This window comes from Tamandua tetradactyla, chromosome 1 (assembly GCF_023851605.1).
Source record: "Tamandua tetradactyla isolate mTamTet1 chromosome 1, mTamTet1.pri, whole genome shotgun sequence".
NCBI classification, from domain to species: Eukaryota; Metazoa; Chordata; class Mammalia; order Pilosa; family Myrmecophagidae; genus Tamandua; species Tamandua tetradactyla.
The window spans coordinates 206,634,221-206,654,232 of NC_135327.1; the positions used below are offsets into that span (position 1 = coordinate 206,634,221).

At 31.5% G+C, this 20,012-nt stretch overlaps 1 protein-coding gene across 17 annotated transcripts in view; it reads left to right on the forward strand.

The window, feature by feature from the left end:
• The window catches only part of ZMYND11 (zinc finger MYND-type containing 11), a 153,871-nt gene that overhangs the window by 96,549 nt on the left and 37,310 nt on the right, over window positions 1-20,012 (forward strand). For 12 of the 17 annotated variants that reach the window (XM_077151670.1, XM_077151676.1, XM_077151672.1 and 9 more), the window contains 2 exons: window positions 5,435-5,479; window positions 8,140-8,301. The exons of 2 other annotated variants lie outside the window; for them this stretch is intronic. In XM_077151670.1, coding sequence (XP_077007785.1) covers window positions 5,435-5,479; window positions 8,140-8,301 — 207 coding nt within the window. Of the gene's footprint in view, window positions 1-894; window positions 914-5,434; window positions 5,480-8,139; window positions 8,302-20,012 lie in introns of those variants that run through there. 3 more of the 17 variants (XM_077151679.1, XM_077151678.1, XM_077151683.1) reach the window with 2 other exon arrangements.

Here is a 20,012-nt window from a genome sequence, read left to right on the forward strand (position 1 = left end):
ACAGAAAAGTGAAGTTCTGTGGCCAGTGAATAGACTTTTGGTCAAAGCGAAATAAAAATAATATCAAATGGGGCAGGCCAAGGTGGCTCAGCAGGCACAGTTCTTGCCTGCCATGCCAGAGACCCGGGTTTGATTCCTCGCCCATGTGGGGAGGGGGGAAATACATATATACATCTCAAGTGATGTAAATCTGTCAGGGCCATTGAATAATTGATAGGTTATTGCATATTCAAAATAATCATAAGAGCAATAATCTTATAATGTAAAATTTCTAATCTTAAAATGCTTAGAAATTTGTAGATTAGTATAGTATAGAAGGCTATACTGATAGTTTCTGAGATTTATATAGGAGTTTATCAGTAGTAAGTAAAACTTACAGGATTTTGCTTTGTTGATCTTATGTTCATTTTTTTCATAAAAGCCATTCTTATGGTTGACATGTCAGTATGCGTTATCCATAGCCTAATCATCTGATAGACATTTTTTGCCTTTGTCCTTTTGCTTCTCTGTGATTATATTTCTCCTTACTTTTTTAGATTTGTGCTTTTCCATATGCCTTCTTCCTCCTCAAGTTGAAGTTTCTTTGTTCAGTTTAATTCAACAAGCAGTTAATGAGATTATGTGTTCACCACTATATTAGGTTCTGTATCCTATTTTTTTACATTTACATGTTTTAGTGCATATGTTTATAATATCAGCTTTTTCATTTTATTGTTTTTCCTAGATTAAATCTTCTACGTAAATCAATCAGCCAGTGTAAAGATTTTATTAATTCTGATTGCTTCTTATTCACAGATATTTTTACATTAAATATACAATGTGTGACATAAGCATGACTGAGGACATCAAAATTTTGCCTAGTTTCTGAAATATGTAAATATTAAAAATTCAGAGGCACTAGCAATAGAAAGAGGTAAGGTCTTGTATATTCTAATAGACAGGAGTTCCAATTCCATCTCAAGCATTTTAGTTGTGTGTCCTTGAAAAAACTGCTTAACCTCTGTGATCCTCAGTCCTTAGCTATAAAATGGGGATATTAATATCAAATTTATTTTATTTTTCTAAGGAATAAATTACATTATCTATATAAAGCATATTACTATATACTCTGAGCAAATTTTGACCAGTAAATAAATATGCTTAAAATAGGAAATGCCTATTGTAGCAAATGCACCCAAATTTCTAACTCTACAAACAAAAATCCTTATCATGGTCTTTTTACTTTAACCTTTATTCTTAAACCCAAAGAGGTTTGTAAAGAAGTTTTCCTTTGAAACACTGGATCTTTAAGGTATAACTATAAAATAATGAGATTAATCATATGTGTATCTCATTAACTTGGCTGTTGAAGCCACCTGGCTATCTACGTATATGTATTATAATTTTTATGCCCTAATAATACTTTAGAAGATATATAATTAAGCATAGGTTACACTTGCTCCAATACAAGCATCCTACACCTAGGATATTTGCGTATATTTGTGTTAATGTATGACCCAGGTAGATGGGGCTGCTATATATGGTTGTGCCAGTTGTGAACTATGCAACTTAGGAAGTACCATTCACATCATAGACATATGTTTGTGTATTTGTTCAATATTTCTCTAGCATATGACCCCAAAGTATGTTATTCTAACAGAATCAGCAAATAACAAGAATATCTCACGGAGGGGCACAAAAACATTCTCAGGGCTAGTGGCAGCCTTGGAGGCCAGCATTTGAGTCTGGATCTCTTAGTTTTACTACCTTCTATATCATATGAATCACTTTGATGTCTCTAAAATCTGAGTTTTAAAAGTGTTATTCATCTTGTTTACTTTCTGACTCAGTATCAAGAGGGGAAAAAGTCAAGTAGCTATATATATATGGCCTTGGGAAGGAAAGGTTAAAGGATGTTTTTGATTATTTGTTTTTAAATCTTTAAATCAGTGTGACAAATATTCTTTACTGGGACACTGCTGTCATTTATAAATGAGTAGCAAAGCTTTTCTTTTTCCCTTCTATAGCCCCTAAAAAGAGTAGCTGTCACCTCAAAGGTGGGGAAAAAATTTTATTTTTCTACTTAAATCCCACCAATTATATCCCATGAGATACTTGACACTGTTGAAGAGGCTGGACTCTCCCCTTTTTACCTGCAAAATTATATTGAGAAAGAGAAGGCAGGCAAGAGTTGAGTTTTCTTAATGCCTCTTGAGTATAGTTGATGGAGTTTTAAACGCCAAAGGCTTTGTTACATTTTTATTCTACCTCTGCTACTTTTTTCCCAGTGCTTAGATTTAAAAACTTGTTAAAACTGAAAAAAAAATGTATATCTTGAACATTATGTTTATTAAATCCCAGCAATCATTTGTAAAAGCTTAATAACTATAATATTATGGCGGAATATAATTATCTATACTCTAAGAGAAAGCCTGTACATTATAAGTCACAGGCAGTGGCCCTCGTTGTTCTGAAGTTCCTTCTACTAGATTGGAATGACTTTTACATGTTTTGAGATGCTGGTCTCAACCACCATTTTCAGCCCTCTGTATGTGATAGTTCATTATATGTAATTAATAAACATAATTAATGTTAATTTATGAGTTAAATACTCTTTAAATACTAAAATACTTTTAGTATTTAAATACTTTAAATACTAAAATACTTATTTTAAATACTAAAAATGGTGGCTATTTTAAAAGAGCTTATTTCAGCCTAGGACTATATTACAGAATTATTTAATGCAGTATAGTAAAGGAGACAACCTTGAGTTACAGATTATTTGCAGTAAAACATATCAAACGTGTTTTGAAGCTGAGGCTGTTAATATTATTTATTTGGTGAATTACAACTTTATTCATGGTCCCCTCCACAAAGCTATGACTCTCCCCCTATTATTTGATAGCATACTGTCAGTCTGACAATAAATAATTTGGTAATCTATGTTGATGGTGACATAATTTGGTAATCTGTGTTGATGACAACATAAAAATATAAAATCTGATATTTTCCATAAAACTGCTTCTTCCTTTACTTACCTGCCAGATCTGTTCTCATATCTTCTATCATAATATATGTCAGTATAAAAATAACACATCAGTTTACGAATCATAGCTACATTTTGGTCAGAATCTTATCCAGTTCATTTTCTGCTTATGACTGAACATTAACTACGAACATGAATTCAGGTCTTACTGTTATGAACCTTCAGTTTGAGTACTTTCTTTTCAAATAATTCAGTTTGTACTACCCATAAGAAGTATCTCATACCATTTTTAAGGTACCTGGCTTAACAAGACTTTTTTTCATTTAAGTTTTTTGACAGCTTAAAAAAAGCATAATTAATGAAAATATACATTTGGTGGTTTCTTAAAGAGATTAATATATTATCTTGGGGATAATGGGCTTAAATCTTAATTTCGAAAGGGACAAGACAGATTCTTTTTTCCCTCTGTCATCATCTATTCCCAACCTAAAATGTCCAGTCTAAAAGTTTTAATTTATATATTCCTTAAAATTTAGCTAAACTGATATCTTTTAGATAAGAGATAGAATTGGAATCCTGGCCTTATTCTATAGAAATAAGAAAGTAAACAACCATGGCAAAAGATGATTCCCATGCTGTGTTCTTCAGAAAAATTCTGAGAAGCCTGCTAAATTAAAACTGAGCTTTACTCTCAATCTCCTTTCATAAATACAGCACAGCAGATAAACAGTTGTTTTTAAAATTTTAGGACTTTGCCTATTCTTACTATAATAATCATTATAAACTAATCATATATTTTAAATATCCTAAATGCAAAGTATATTTTGGATACTGTTGATTTATTTATTTTATTGAACTTAATTATGTGTAGAAACCCATATTCCTTCCAAATGTCCATTACCTATCTCAGTTATAAAATATGCATGTTTATTAAGTAAAGTATTAAGTATTGATGATTATTAATTAATTGGAAGCCAATCATACTATGGTTTTATGTGCATTCAAACTGTAATATACACACTTTATACTAAAAAATTATTCTTCCTTTGGTTAAGAATTTCCATTTTATTCAATAGAATATTTTTGGGTCACAGTAGTGTTTTATACTCTTTTCAGCTTATATAGATTGTGTGTGTGATTTCTTTTTTCTTCTGTCTAAATTCTGTTTCAGTGTTGCAATACTTTTTCTTTTAAATATAAATATTTTCAATTTTTTCTTACCTCCTGATAGTTACCTGAATTTATTAAAGAATGGAACTAAACCTGGAATTTGTAGAGAATTAATTTTACATTATGCCTACATTAAAATACTGCGTCAGACACAGTATAATATTTAAATGCTCATTAAGTAGAAATAGGAAATTACTTTAAAAATTAAAATCTTGTTTGAATTACTGGTCAGGATGGATTATAATTTTGAAGACTTTACTTCCAGACATAGTTTTTCCACTTATGTCCTTTCTCCATGACTATGAACAACTCTGCTTCTGTGCTTCAGTTTTATCTCCTAATCAGAGTTAATAATATTTCTTGCTCTATTTAACTTAAAGAAGTTTCATGAGAGTTTAAGAGATAATGAATGTTAAAGTATCTGGAAAAGAAAAAAATGTACTTATGTCATTTCATGACTTAGTCCTTATCTTGTATATGATAACAATGGATTATCTTAACACTGACACTGAGTGCTTACAGTATAGTAGATATTCTTCTTAATACTTCATATGAATTAACTCATCTGATCCTTACCCTATAACCTAGTTACAGAACCTAGAACTATTATTCTGTTCATTTTACAGATAGAAAATGAGACACAAAATAAGTATTTTGGCCAGGGCTACAAAGCTGGTGAGTGCCAGAGCCAGGATTTGAACCAGTTATGGCTCCTAAGCTGGTAGTCTTAACCAATTGCTATAAAGCAATGACAGAGAGTTAGATATATAGGCTCCTACTAGATGGTGGAATTTTTTCCTTCTAGATTCTGAAGACAGCCTTTATAAATTTCATATTTGTAGTAAAGTATTGAGTTTACCACTCTTACATTCATTGCTCCCAACATTTTTTTTAACTCAAACTTGAACCAGTTTCACACCTATAAAACTACATTCATGGTCTTGTGCAAATATATAATGGCACTGAATTTATTTGTTAGTCAAATATTTTTCTATCATCATAGGATTCGTGGCACATGAGTTCCTGGAGAGATTTTTCTATTGTCCATTCATAGCTTTCATATTAGTGTGAAAAATTTCTTCTTAAACTAGTAACAGCTCTTAAGTTTGCATGCTATTGTCTTTTCATTAATGATTAGCACATTAATAATCAACTGGTATCATCTGCAAAATAATATAAGTTGTGTAGCAACGATAAAGAATTTGACCATGTGTGAAATCCCTTTAGCCCTGTATGTTGCCTGATATTTAGCAAAATTATAGTAGAGAGACCAAGATTATTTTGTTTTTATTTTGAAAGGCCTACAGTATGCAGCCTTTCTCCAGGACAGCAACCCCAAACAAGGTGAACTAATTTTGAACTATGTTATTTTACTTGAATTCTGCCTCTTTTTTGGTATTACATTTCTATCTTACTTTAGGCTAGCTCAGTTAACTCTTGCTAGAATTATTAGTTAAAACCATACTATCTTTATATTGCTTTTAGTTTTGAATTCTGTGCTAGTAGATTTGCTTTATAAAAGCTTTCTTATATTGGAAGTGACATTTCACATGTTCTGCTCTTAATCAGGTTGTACCTACAGTAGTTAATGACATTTAGTAGAATCGAATGAAAATGCGAACTTAACTAGTTAGCATACAGTGCAAATCAAAAGCATTATATAAGTAAATTCTACTTATTAAAAGACAAATTGTAGGCAACTCTACCTATATGTCTTTTATCATTTACTGCGAAGAAAAAAATGTTTCCTGGATTCATAATCTAATAACTTTTCAATTTGACTTTTGCATGCTTCGGATATTCTATAGTAAACAGCCATTACAGTTATTAAAAGAATGAACAGTACATACATTCCCCAGCTCATATATTTTTATATCAGATAACTGAGTTAGTGATATGCCATCATAAAAACATATATTCAAAAGTTTCTCTACATTTACATCATTTGAATTGTACTTTCAAGTTGATAATTGTTATGAAAAACTAAGTCTAGAATTAAATACCCCATAGAAGAAAGATCCATTTTCATCCTCATTTCATGGGTGGCTTGGGAAAGGGGAGAGAAGGGAAGAGATAGGAGGTTAACAAGAAGAAGCTAGAGCTATGCACTAAAATTATACTCTTTTGTTTCCTTTTCTTAATTAAACTACTTGCTACCATTCTGACTATCACATGAAGAATTATAGAAAGGAATGTAAAAGAAATTCAAACAATGAAAGAAGGCAGTTTCTATTGTTTATCATGAGGCAAATTTAGGCAACTAAATCTTTTAATGAAAGAAGTACTCTGAAATAGTTTGTTTTAAATTTGGAAAAAAATTTATTAGTTAAAAAATAGAACATGGAAACTTATGTCTACTGAAACCTAATTTATCAACAATTATTGATACAAGAAGTAACTAAAATGCAACATACAAATGAGCCATCTGAAAGGGATACACCAATGACTGTTATTTTAACAGAGCCAAGCACCACACTTATAAATATCACATCTGTCTGGTGCCACTAGGTCATACTTTGGGGGTTAGATTTGTCTAACATGTATGGAGTATGGTCTTATGTTAAATCAATACCTTACAGTTTTTAAGCAGTCCAACTGAAATTACTCCACCAAATCGACTTTGCAGGGTATAAACAGCTGCAGCAAATATCTAAAAATGGTCACGCCTTTTAAAAATTACTTTAGTTGATAAAGACCACCAATTTCTTAATAAAAAGCAACCCAGAAAGTTTACATTTTTGCAGAATTAACTTATGTCCTGTTTACCATGACTGGATGTGGGTTGGGAGACATGAATTTTGGGACATTAGTGAATCTGTTCTTTTTTGAAGGAGTCAGTAGTGACACTAGGATGTGGTCAAGCAGTGATAAATTTGAACTTCAGGAGTTAGAAATAAATGACTGCTTATTAAATGAGTGCTATATAGAAGCCCATTTATTGGAATTATATTCACATCAAAGAAAACAGGAAAGCTGCTCAGCCTTGGATACAAAGTGTAGATAGTATTTTATAAAAGGAAAATTATGGTGGAGCCCAAGCTTGGAATTTCATGAGTCCTACTGAAAATAGTTTTTATTATACTAAATGTGGATTTTACGTTGGTTCATTTAATTACCACATCTATAAAATAAGGTTGAAGATTAATCCATCACTCTTAATGCAGGTATTTTTTATTAATAACTAAGAGTGATATTATTGAAGAATGAATTCTAAATTAAGAGAACATATAAGTCTTTCTGCTTATATCTAAATGGTATCAGCTGTAGAAAAAGTGTGTAACAAAAAAGAATATGTTGAAGAACACCTGTGTACCTGCAGTCATGTTCTTTTATTTTCAGGAATAGCCCCAATAAGAAAATAAACCTACTTTCTTTGTTTTTATGGTAATGTCCTTTGGAAAATGTGATTAAACCTTTAGTTTCACATTTTCAGTTTATTTTTTTCAAATTCAGCAGACCCTGAAAACTTGAAAGCTTACAGAACATGAACATTCTGACTAATGGTTATTCCCAGAAAAGCATCCAGTACCATGGATGAAATAAGAATAGTGAGATTCACCATATATTACTATTCTCTCTGCTCCCACAGTATGCTAAGTATTTATTATATTTTTTGAAAAGGTAGAACAAAACACAAATCTGCTTATTTGAAACAGTAAGCTCTGATTTGGTTTAGCATATTCAGTTTATGGAAGAAGTTATACCATAGGCTACATAAGAGATGAAGGTTACATTAGAACTGGGACTGGATTTGGACTTATTTCATTTTGGACTGGTTTTGCTATCAGATCACCTTATGACATCTTTGAATATTAATACTGTTTAGGAAAGATTTTAAAATTTAAAGAAGTTAATTTCTAGATATTTTGTTCCCTCTTGTTTTAACACAATGTCTAAAATTGTATATAATGCCTTATTTCTGATGGACTTTAGTTTCAATTTTGTTCTTAGTCATTGCAGATATTGACAAAATGTCATACCAAATTATTTTGTATTTTTTGTAGGACTGGGAAACAGAAAATCATGACTGGTATTGTTTTGAATGCCATTTGCCTGGAGAGGTGTTGATATGTGACCTGTGTTTTCGTGTGTATCATTCCAAGTGTTTGTCTGATGAGTTCAGGCTTAGAGACAGCAGTAGTCACTGGCAGTGCCCAGTTTGCAGGGTGAGTACCTATGAGCTTTAATGTGCTGGTTAGAGGGTTGAAATTGATTAATAATAGCTTCACAAAGATATCCCAGGTGGTCTTGCCAGGTTAATGGATAAAGTACTGGAGGGTGGGGGTTATCTACTGAAATGATGATAAATGTACATAGAGCACTCAAAAAATGGATATCCCAGAACACATAACATATTTCAGGGTATTATCCATATGGATTTTAGTAAGTTTCAATCACATAAAAATATACTCTCTTCCCTTCTGTACACCTGCCTCTGGATTATGTGACTACTTTAATGGATAGCCTTTAGAAGTCAAGAAGTACTATACTATAACAAGGTCTGTTCAATAAATAATTTATAATAAACTGCAAAATTTATGCTATTTAGGAAAAGTTAGCAAAAGGCACATTGTTGGAAGCATTCTTTTATCTATTTCCCATTTTATATCCATGTAATGTTGCCTTTATTTTTGTCATATCATGAATTAGTTTATTTTTTGCTTATATTTTATTTGGAGGGTGGAGGGATGGAACAATTGTATATAGAATTCGGATTACTTTATTTAAAACAAAACAAAATAGGTAAAATAGTCACTTTCCACAATTACTTTCATTCATTTTCCCCATTAAAAAGTATATATGATGTGCTTGTTGGTTGCAGAATGTGGTTTGTCTGTGTACATGAGTGAAGTGTGATGATTTAAATACTACATTAAATATGGCATTGGTGTTGTTCAGTAAAGAATTATTTGACTGCAACCTCAATTGCTTTGTATGTGCAATTATTAAAATATTTATTTGAAACCATACAAATTATCCAAAATAAAAAATATTTATTACTCGAGTTCAGTTTGTAAATATGCTTTGTAATACCTGAGTACTTTAATGTTCATTTTTCTTCCCCCCAAAAAAGTTTTGTCTTCATAATTTTCCCTTTTTTGACATAAGTTAAAAATTTCCTGCTAGCATGAGCCAAGTACAGTATATATTCTAGTCTTCCTTTGGTAACTATGGCTTTTGTATTACCTAAGTATATATAATCTCTCTGGCACTACTACTCATATTCAAATAGACAGAAAAAGGCAGTTGGGGTATCAATAAAAAAATAATGTTTATGATGGTTTGTCAGTCATTTGCTGAACTGCTAGATAAGTAATGATAAATCCCTAAGTCTGAATATATCAGCATCAAGTCTTAAGTTATACTTCCTTTATGAGGGCTATGGGAATTTATGAGGTCTCTAAGAAATTAGCATAATCAGTGGTGGAAGTATTCACAATGTTGAACAAAGGAGATGCATTCATTTTGTATTTTATTCTAATGGATTTGGATTTTGAGTTTAATGCAAATATATACACATACTCCTATTTTCTAGTAAATAAAAATTGCATTACAGGAAATAATAAGATCTTAAAAACAAGTATTAAAGTACTAAAAATACAAAAGAAAAGGAGAAAATTGAGAGGCAGTGTCACTGATCAAATTGAGGTGTCATAATATGGAATCACTGGAATTTAGGAAATACAATTCTGAATACACTTGCCTCTTTATAGCCATGGCTATTTAATATGTAGTTCTTATTCTGATAGCAAAGAATGTAAATGAACACACTAGTATTTTTGACGATGGGTTAAACTTCATTGCAGGTGTTTTATATTTCTTATATTAGGAATAGAAATTGAACAGTTATACCCTTGAAAAAATGTATTGCACCTTTTCCACCAGAATTCATTACCAAATTGTCTGATTCCCTTTTCCTTCTTCTCTACTCTTTACTGAAAAGGTAATTTTTTTTTTTTTTTTTTTTTTAACTTCAGAGTGGTACTGGCTCACACAGAAACATGACAGCCAAAGTAGAACTTGGCTTATCCTATCCTACCCTTTTATTCCCCAATTTTTTTTTCTTTCCCAATTTATTTTCACACTGTGATATAATTAGTGTACTAAAATGATGCTGTGAGTCAGTATAAAATCTTGACTTGGATATTCACGTTATAGCTTGTGAGCTACTTTTGTGTAATGCTTAATAAAGCGTATTTTCTAAGTTGAAGATAGGGAGCTTTATCTTGAGCTTTAAAAACTTCCAAAGAAATAATTATTTCTATGTTAGTTCTATTCTATTGTTTTAATAGTTTTTCAAGAAAAAGATAAGAAATGCCAAGAATTCCTTTCCCAGGAGAAGGGATAATAATGATCTTGACATTCTAATGGAATTTTAAATATCTTAAGGTGAGATTTGTGGTTGATTTAAAAAAAAAAGTCTCAAAACTTTGAGTAAAGTAATTGTAATCTACCATGTGAGAAACTGAACAGATAGAAATATTCTTGAACTAAGAAAACTGAGAGTCTATTAAACTGAAATTCAAGAACTATAGTACCAAATCAGAATGTTTATCTTTTCTTTTTAATTAATTTTGAAAAGAATATGTATTAATTAGATGTAGTAGGGAATTTTAAAGATAAAGGTGGCAAGGTCAAATTTCAGTATAGAAAAAAATAATACTTGGAAGCCAACCATTACTACTAAAATTGAAGATTAAAATAAGCCCCTTTCAAATATATTGTAGCAATGAGATTATTTCAATTTTATGTAACCACTGACCCTTACAACCTTGATAAAATAACTGAAAATAGACTGTTACCCAACTATCAGCTGTGTTCCCCAATTTAATCAAGTCCAAGTAGCTTTATCCCATGTATCTGACTGTTTCTGAGATAGTTTAAGAAGGCAGTGACAGAAGTTTTTCTCAATTTAAAATTTCATCAGTTTTCATAATAAAACCCAAGAATCTCACAACTCTGAGGATATTTCTTTGGAATGTCTACCTTTCTTAAAAAATAACTAAACTTTCATGTTACAGACATGGTAACTATAATTAAACTTTCGATTTATAGACACAGTATAATGTTATAGTAAAGTAGCCTATGAATATCAGCATTTTGCTTTCAAAAGATGTTTGAGTAATGTCCAGTTTCATACTTGTTACTGAGAATTCTCATAAATCTAAAAAAATAAAAAGGGATTTTAAAAAGTATTTTTTAAAAGGCTGTTGTAAAAATTAATTCAAATAATCATAAGAGAAACCTTACCTCATAGTAAGTAAATATTCCTACAGACCTCTTTGTGTGTATTTGTATGTATGTATATATATATATAAATTTTCATAGCTATATCTATATAATTTTACATAAATCACTTGATGTAACCAGTTTGTTTCCACTCAACAACATCCCAGATATCTTTACCTATTGGTAAATGTTTATTTACATATGATTTTTAAGTAATGTGCAATAATGTTGCACTGAAAAATCATCTGTTAAAGGTAACATTTACATTGCTATGTCGAAAATCATGCCTCATTTCTAAATAATGAAGATCAGTCTTCCAATTATAATTTATTTTTGCAGGAAAATGAATTTTAAATTTTATTTGGATATATTTTAATTTCATTTTCCTGATAGCCATGAATTTTCCAGGAAACAAAAAGAGAAAATCACACTTTTTAAAAAAATTTCTATTAAAGATTTTATTTATGTAAAAGAAATACATTTCACTCAAAATATAATGAATAGTATTTTTTAAGAATTGAAAGAGAATGTATACACATCTGTGTAAATCTGTCTGATGACCTTAGGATAAATTCATTCAAGTGGGAGTTTTAGATTTAAAGGATAGGCACAATTAAAATTTTTTATATAAATTACCTAGTTGCCCTTCAGAAGATTATACCCATTTATACCAACAGCACATGAAAATATTTCTCAATTTTTCTAAACAATTTGATAGGATAAAAATGAATGGCTCATTTTAATTTTGCTTCATTTTCATATATATAGTTTCTAAGTTAGTCATCTTATTCTTAAATGGTTACAGAAGGCAGGTGTAGGTGTGTGTGTGTCTGTGTCTGTGTGCATGTACATGTGCATGAGTACTGTTCCATGCCTTCTTGCCTATATAAGTCTGCTGGTGAAAATCATGACACTGAGTGATAACTATTGGAATTTTTATTTTGTTTTTTATGCATGGGCAACATAGTCTGTTTTAAGAAACCCTAGGTGCCCCCCCACTCCATCCCCACAGATGGCTAGGTTGGGCACTACAATGCCTTTTCGAGCAGCACTGTCTAACAAAACATTCTACAGTGATAGAAATGTTCTATTTGTGCTGCCCAATATGGTGGCCACTAGCCATACGTGGCTACTGAGTACTTGAAATGTGGTTTGTGTGATTGAGGAACTTTATTTTAATTTGCCTCATGGCTTGTAGCTACTGTAATAGTGAAGTTTTGGAACATTCATATTCTAAATGCCTATACTACTTGCACAGAACATTCTTTGGTCTAAAGTGTCAGCTTCATTAGTGGCCTAGCTTTTGTTCTCCACATCAGAACATAATTATGACTTGGAAGAATTCACAAGGAAGGATTAAAGTAGCTTGCTCCACACTTCTCCTTTCCCTATTGTATATAACAGATTCTATAGTAAATACTACCTGTACATTAGCATAAATTACTGGCTGCAATACCTGATAGTGATGCACTGAAAATAGCCCTCAGATTAACTTCAGAAAATGACTATATAGCAACACAAAAGAAGTGTTTAGATTTTTCAGACAATATAAATAATTGTACTTGCCAGGTTAGCTGTTTGGAGACATAGTTTGAATGAGGCCCTCTATTTACTCCATTTTTTTTTTTTTTTTTGCATGGGTGGGTCTTGATCTCCAGCTCCATTCTCCTTTAATATATGCATGCTCCTTATATAACTGGATTTTGTTTTCGTAACGTAGAAGAGATTGTAGGTTCATGTTACTACTACATTTATATTCAGATAAATGCAGTTTTAATATTTGGATTAAAATGTGTCATCAGGAAGCAGGATTTAGGGCTCTAGTTTTGTATGATATGCCCTTACAGTGAATAAATCATGTAGAAAATTAGTAAAATGGGAAGGTAATAATGATTTCCTAGTTTTCTTTTCCACATTTGGCCTGTGAAATGTAACGTTATTCGAATGAAGTCCATCCAAAGCTTTTTATCTTAGGTGTTTATTAACAATTGTTTTAACACAAAAAAGTATATTACTATTCTTTTACTAAAAATATAAATTATTTTACAAACTTTGTTTCACTTTGCAACCCATATATGACATGCTTATTGTGACTTTTAAATCAAAGGATCAATTTAAGTTGCAAAAGAAAAAGTAACTTAATCAAGCCAGTGGCTAGGCTATATATTTTCCTATTACATGTTTAAAACAAAGTTTGCATCTGAACAAATGTTTCAGACAGTTTTTTCCTCTGTTTAAGTATCACAACTTTTTATAAATTTATGTTAATATACAAATTGTATGGTTAATCGGCTTAGCTCACTAATAAAATATAGAAAGAAAAGAAAATGCAGATAAGGAAATGAAGAATCTATGTGGGAGAATTTGATTAACTTTCAAAATATTTTGGTTCTACATCTAACCCAAATTAGCACTTGATTCATTCACTCCTATTCTTAATAATTAGGAATCTACTGAGATCCAAGGAAGAGAGACTCTAGGGTTGTTTGTACCATTTGGCATTGTGAATAAGGCGTCTATGAACATTACTATACAAGGATTTGTTTGAATTCCTGTTTTCAATTCTTTGGGGTATATGCCTAAAAGTGGAATTGCTGTGAGTCAATACAAACTTTTGAGATAACACTGATTTTACAGCCTGTGAGCTACTTTTGTGTAAGACTCAGTAAAGCCTATTTTGTAAATTGAAGATGGGGAGCTTTATCTTGAGCTTTGAAAACTTCCAAAGAAAGAGTTATTTCTAGGTTAGGTTTATTCTATTGTTTTAATAATTTTTCAAGAGAAAGAAAAGATAAGAAATGCCAAGAATTCCTTTCCTGGGAGCAGGGATAATAAGATACTTACAATCTTAATGGGATTGTAAGTATCTTAAGGTGAAATCTGTGTTTGATTTTTTTTTAAACAAAGTGTCAAAACTTTGAGTAAAGTCATTTTTTTGTAATCTATTATGAGAGGGACTAAACAGATTGAAATATTTGTCAACTAACAACTGAGAGTCTAGACTGAAATTCTAAATTTCCTTACTTACTGCTTCTTTCTAAAATATAATGACTATACATATTTTATATGAAACTTTGATACTTTAAAATAAAAAAAGACAGATACACAGCACAAGCACAAAAGAAAAACAGGACTTCATCAAAATTAAAAACTTTTGAACATCAAAGAATATTATCAAAAGAGTGAAAAGGTGACCTACAGAATTGGAGGAAACATTTGGAAATCATATAACTGAAAGGGTTTAATATCCAGAATTTGTAAAGAATTCCTACAACTCAACAACAAAAAGACAAACTACCTAATGTAAAAAATGGACAAAGGACCTACCTGAATAAACATTTTTCCAAATAAGATATACCGGTAGCAAATAAGCACATGAAAAGATGCTCAGCATCATTAGCCATAGGAAAATACAAATCAAAACCACAATGAGGTATCATTTCACACCTAAAGGGATGGCTATTATTTAAAAAATGGAAATTAAGTTTTAGTAAGGATGTAGAGAAATTAGACCTCTTGTGCATTGCCAGTAGGAATGTAAAACAGTGTAACTGCTAGGAATAAGTTTGGCATTTCCTCAGAAGGTTAAGTATAGAATTATCATATGACCTAGCAATTCCAGTCTTAGGTATATACCCCAAAGAACTGAAGGCAGGAACTCAAACAGATACTTCTATAGCAATGTTCACAGAAGTCTTATTCACAATACCCTAAAGGTGCAAAACACAGTGTCCGTTGTCAGATGAATGCATAAACAAAATGTGGTACAAACATACAGTGGAATACTTATTCAGCTGTAAAAAGGGGAATGAAGTTCTAATACATGCTACAATATGGAGAAGCCTTAAAAACATTAAATGAAACAAGGTAGATACAAAAGGATCAAATATTGTATGGTTCTAGTTACAACAGATATCTAGAATTAGCATATTCACAGAGGCAGAAAGTAGATTAGAGGTTACCAGTAGCTCGGGGAGGAGGGGAAGAGGAAGGTATTGCTTAAAAGTAAAGAGTTTATGTTTTGAGTGATGAAAAAGTTTCAGTACTAGAAGGTGCTGATAACACAATACCATAAAAATAATTAATTCCACTGAATTATATACTTAAAAATGGTTAAAAGGGCAAAATAACTATTAATTTGGATTTTAAGCCCATATACTATATATTTTTTCACATTGAGTAGTACAACCATTAGGCAGGTAAACTGAAAATCAAAGAAATGAGGGAACTTAACCAATTACTAAAACTAAGCCAAGACTATATCAGCCATTAACAGTCTACCTACAGTTTTATTAATTGGGTACATATTTTCTTTTTGTTGTTAATGTACTCCAGGATATGTTATGTCTGAATCATTTGTACACTGACATTTTGTCATTCAGATACCTAAAGGAAAAATCATGATGAAAGCTATTTCTTGAAACTGTAGGTAGAAATTTACTTCTACAGTTTATTGTTTTCTTTTTTTATTCCAAAAGTGGGGAGAATACTCTTTTAATGTACAGAATCAAAATGGGACCAAATGCTAAGGAATTTATTGTACACATAAATTCCTTATTATATATATATATACTATGAGTAAACTATAACTATTCTTGCTTTCTGGTCAATTTTCCTTTATAGATGTGGGAAAATTTTTTTACACGAAAGTAATCACCTTCCTTTTCAAATGTGTTAAATCAGGAATGGAGATTTGAATTTTAAATAAAATAAAAATTATGTTTGTTTGTTTTGAATGGGACACATAGTATTGAAAACTATTAATGAACATTAATCAAATGCTTAAAAATGTTTAGAGACTTGGATCATATAATTTTTAAACTAACAAAATTAGAAAATGAATTTAAAAACTTGTACTCTTTCTGAATGGGATATATTTATAAGGCAGTTTTGCTGCTGACCACAAGATTAATCAAAGGAAAAAACAATGGGAACATTCAAAGCCAGAGGATTTAAAAAATTATCTAACCTCTTTATAAAACTTCCTGGACACATGTAAGCAAGCAAAATTTTTCTTTACTGCCTTCCTATGATGAATATAACAATGTTATGGTCAAAAAGACTTGGATATGCATTTGAAATGTATTGAGTAGTACTGTATTTGTTCTTTGTGATTTTTCTTTAGGTGTTTTTTTTCCATCTTAATTGAACTTTATCTTTTATTTTTAACTATAAAGGATTAAAGAGATAATTGGGCTGGTTGCTACCAGCCCATGATTAAAATTTAATTTAGGTAAGTAGAAAGGTCATTTAATGTTTCTAATACTGATGAACTAAAAATATGTAATAAGTATACACACAATTTCTTTTTGTTGTTTGTGCAATGGGAAATGCTGAGTGGGAAGGGAAAGGACATGGGAAATTGGAGAAACTGGAAATTCCCACTGGCTGAACCTAAGTTACATTAAGGAAGGAACAAGTGATACACCATGACCTGAAAACAGAGACATTTAAGTCACTTTGAGAAAAGAATGGGAAAGCTTATCCTACTGAGGAATAAGATACATGCTGCCTCTGCATCTTGAATCTTGGTCTTTCTTTTGACTAGTTGTGTAGAAGGAGAAGGAACAAATAGATACAAGACCGTGTTCCATAGAAAATTATTCTGAACTTATCTTTACTACCTCCAAATCTCTGTAGCAAACCACAAAGTAACTTAAAGTTACCCACCAAAAATGTATTCATACTGAACTACAAAATTCCTACATTCATTAACACTCCTCTTTCTAAGATAATATTTTCTTTGTCAATCTATGAGTATGGTGGATTTAGAAACACTAGATACTTTAATAGTTGGTTTTGGCCCGTAGCAATGAATTTAGAGAAGATACTTTAAAACTTGTTAAATCACCCAAGACTGGATGTCTACACAACTGGTATTACCTGAACTGTTGACCTTAGTCAAAATGTGCTGACTTCATTTACAAGAGAGTTGACTTTGTAAAAATTAGTAAGTATAGATATAGCTAAAGTAGCCTTCATTGCTGTTTTTGTAAATCTTTATGTAAACATGGACAAGCTGTCCATTAGTAATTATGCAGGATTAATTTATTGACTACAAAGTGCACTGTAAATGTAGTCTTATTTGCCAAAATACCCCATGAATCCATTCTAAAATATCCTTAGTAGTTTGGCTTTCCTGAGGTCTAACTTTCACTTGTCAGTAGGAAGACATTTTTACAGCTTAGAGGATGCTCTTAAAACTCCTTTAACAAACATTTAAAATATATAAACAGTCAGAAACTAGAATGTAAGTAACTATTGCTGGGTTGGCTGTGGGATATTTAAGATAGAACTACATGGACTCTCATGTTGTTAAATTTGGTTTATTCAGCAAGCAGAATTGGGTAAGTCAGATCTTTTACTATTAATACTGGCAATAGGCATGATACACTGTACTCAGTGGCCTGCTTTTCTGACCTGTAGACAGAGTTGATTTCAATGTGCTGGTACGTGGGGTGAAAAGACTGTGAATGTAGATATGTTTTTAGAAAATGATTTTCGTTGTTGAACTGCTGGGGTACTGGTGGTTATCAGAGGCAGAAGTGGGCAGGACTGTGGGTCCTCATCCCTATTTCACTTAGACCAGCTCTATTTTAAAGTCTCAAATATTTATATTTCTTAAAAATTCTTCATGATACCTTTGTATTCCATTGTTACAAGTGGTCATTAAGGATACTGTAGAGCCTCAGAACAACAGGCAATTTATGTGCAGATAAAATTTGATTCCTTTGTATTCTGTAATTACAAAGGGTTATGGAGATCTTGGAGCTTCTTGATTCCTAAAACAACACAGGCAATTTATATGCAGATTAGTACCATTAGTACCATAATCATCCTCCAGGGCGGTGCAATGGTGGCTCACTGGCAGAATTCCTGCCTTCCATGCCAGAGACTCAGGTTTGATTCCTGGAGCCTGTTCATGCAAAAAAGTAAACAAGAAAACACAACCTCAGGTTCGCACCCCAGACCTAGTCTAGGTAGATGAGGCTCAGGAATCTGCATTTCCAGCAAGAATCACAGATGCAAGTAAGCGCAATAGCATTTAAATGAGTGATTGGTGGTGTCATTCTTGGTTGTTAGAGGTCAATAACTGATATTTAGGCCTCTATCACTGCTACATAGCAGTGAGATAGTTTACACATTGGAAATAAACAGAATGGTCTATATTTGTCAGAATATGCTAATAGACTTGAGTGTGAATGACTTTCCAATTTTGGAAGGAGTTTTGTTACGTTGAGTTTTCCCCTACATGGAAGAGTTTTTCGAGTAAAGTGGGTTAGTAATGAAGGTTGTCAGTTCAATTTAACGAATATTTACTGAGCATTTCCTATGTGCCAGATACTGTACAAGAACCCGTTTTATACCACCCCTGAGCTAAGAATGCATTTTATATTTTTAAATGGTTGAAGAAAAGTCAAGAGGAATAAATATTTTGAGATGTGAAGATTATAAGAAATTTATCGCAGTGTTCAAAAGTTTTATCAGAATACATCCTCCCTCATGCATTCATGTATTCCTTAGGGCTGCTTTTGCACTACAACTGTGCTTTTGCAGAGTCAAGTAGTTGCTACAGAGACCAACCTTATGGCTACAAGGCCTAAAATTTTTGTCTCTACCTTTACAGGAAAAGTTTGCTGATCTCTGTGTAGTCTAGTGTCTTGTGGGAAGAACATTATAGATATTTTGAATCCCCAAGAAAGTTTGAAGCCTTTGTCTTACCTGGGGACTTGGATGTGATAAAATATAGCAACATAAATATATTCTATTCAACTGATATATTAGACATCTCAATTTCTGATTTCACACTTCTTTCTCTTGAATATTGTCAAAATATGTATTCAGAACTGAAAAGCTGGGTCTCTAGGAAGCACTGAAAATTCTAAACTAATAAAGGCTTTTAATACTGAACATTCTTTCAAATAATGGTGTTTGGGCACCATTATCAATCAGCTGTGGATAAAATTTGATAGAACCAAAAACTGCCAATACTTGCTTCCAACAAAAAAACACTGTAAGGCACTGAGTATGCCTGAAGCACTTTTACTAATTTTTTTGTGTGTGGTCTTTATCTTAGACTCATCTGATTTGATGCAGCCCAGTAATTATATATAACTGGTACAAGAATTTCTTATTCAAGAAGATGTTCAAGACTTTTAATTATTTTTTCCTTAAAGGAAAACAGCCCCACAATTATCTATAACTTAATAGTAATATCTTACTTTAGTAGATTGTCTTATACAAACATTAACAACTAAGCTTTCTGCTATGTGATTGTTTTCATTTTAAAATGGATGCGACAACTTTAGCTTTGTAGTAATGGTTTCTTTTTTGATTATTTGTAAATGTGGACCAAATTCAATTCCATATGCAGGCAAGTGAGCAATACTTACTGGGCTTTATTATGATGAATTCTGACTGGCATATTGTCACAGGGTAGCCTCTATTGAAAAATCCTGAGGGTTACAAACAGATAATAGGTAAATTCTTTCTTGAAAGCTGAGGAAGAATTGGATCTGAAATATCTACAGATAATATGAAGCATCATTTTTATGTTTCTCTCACCCTGTTGTTCTGAACATGTTCTGAACATGCTTTAGTTAGAGACAAAATAGCATTTACATTAGTAGCTATTCCTTTAATTTCT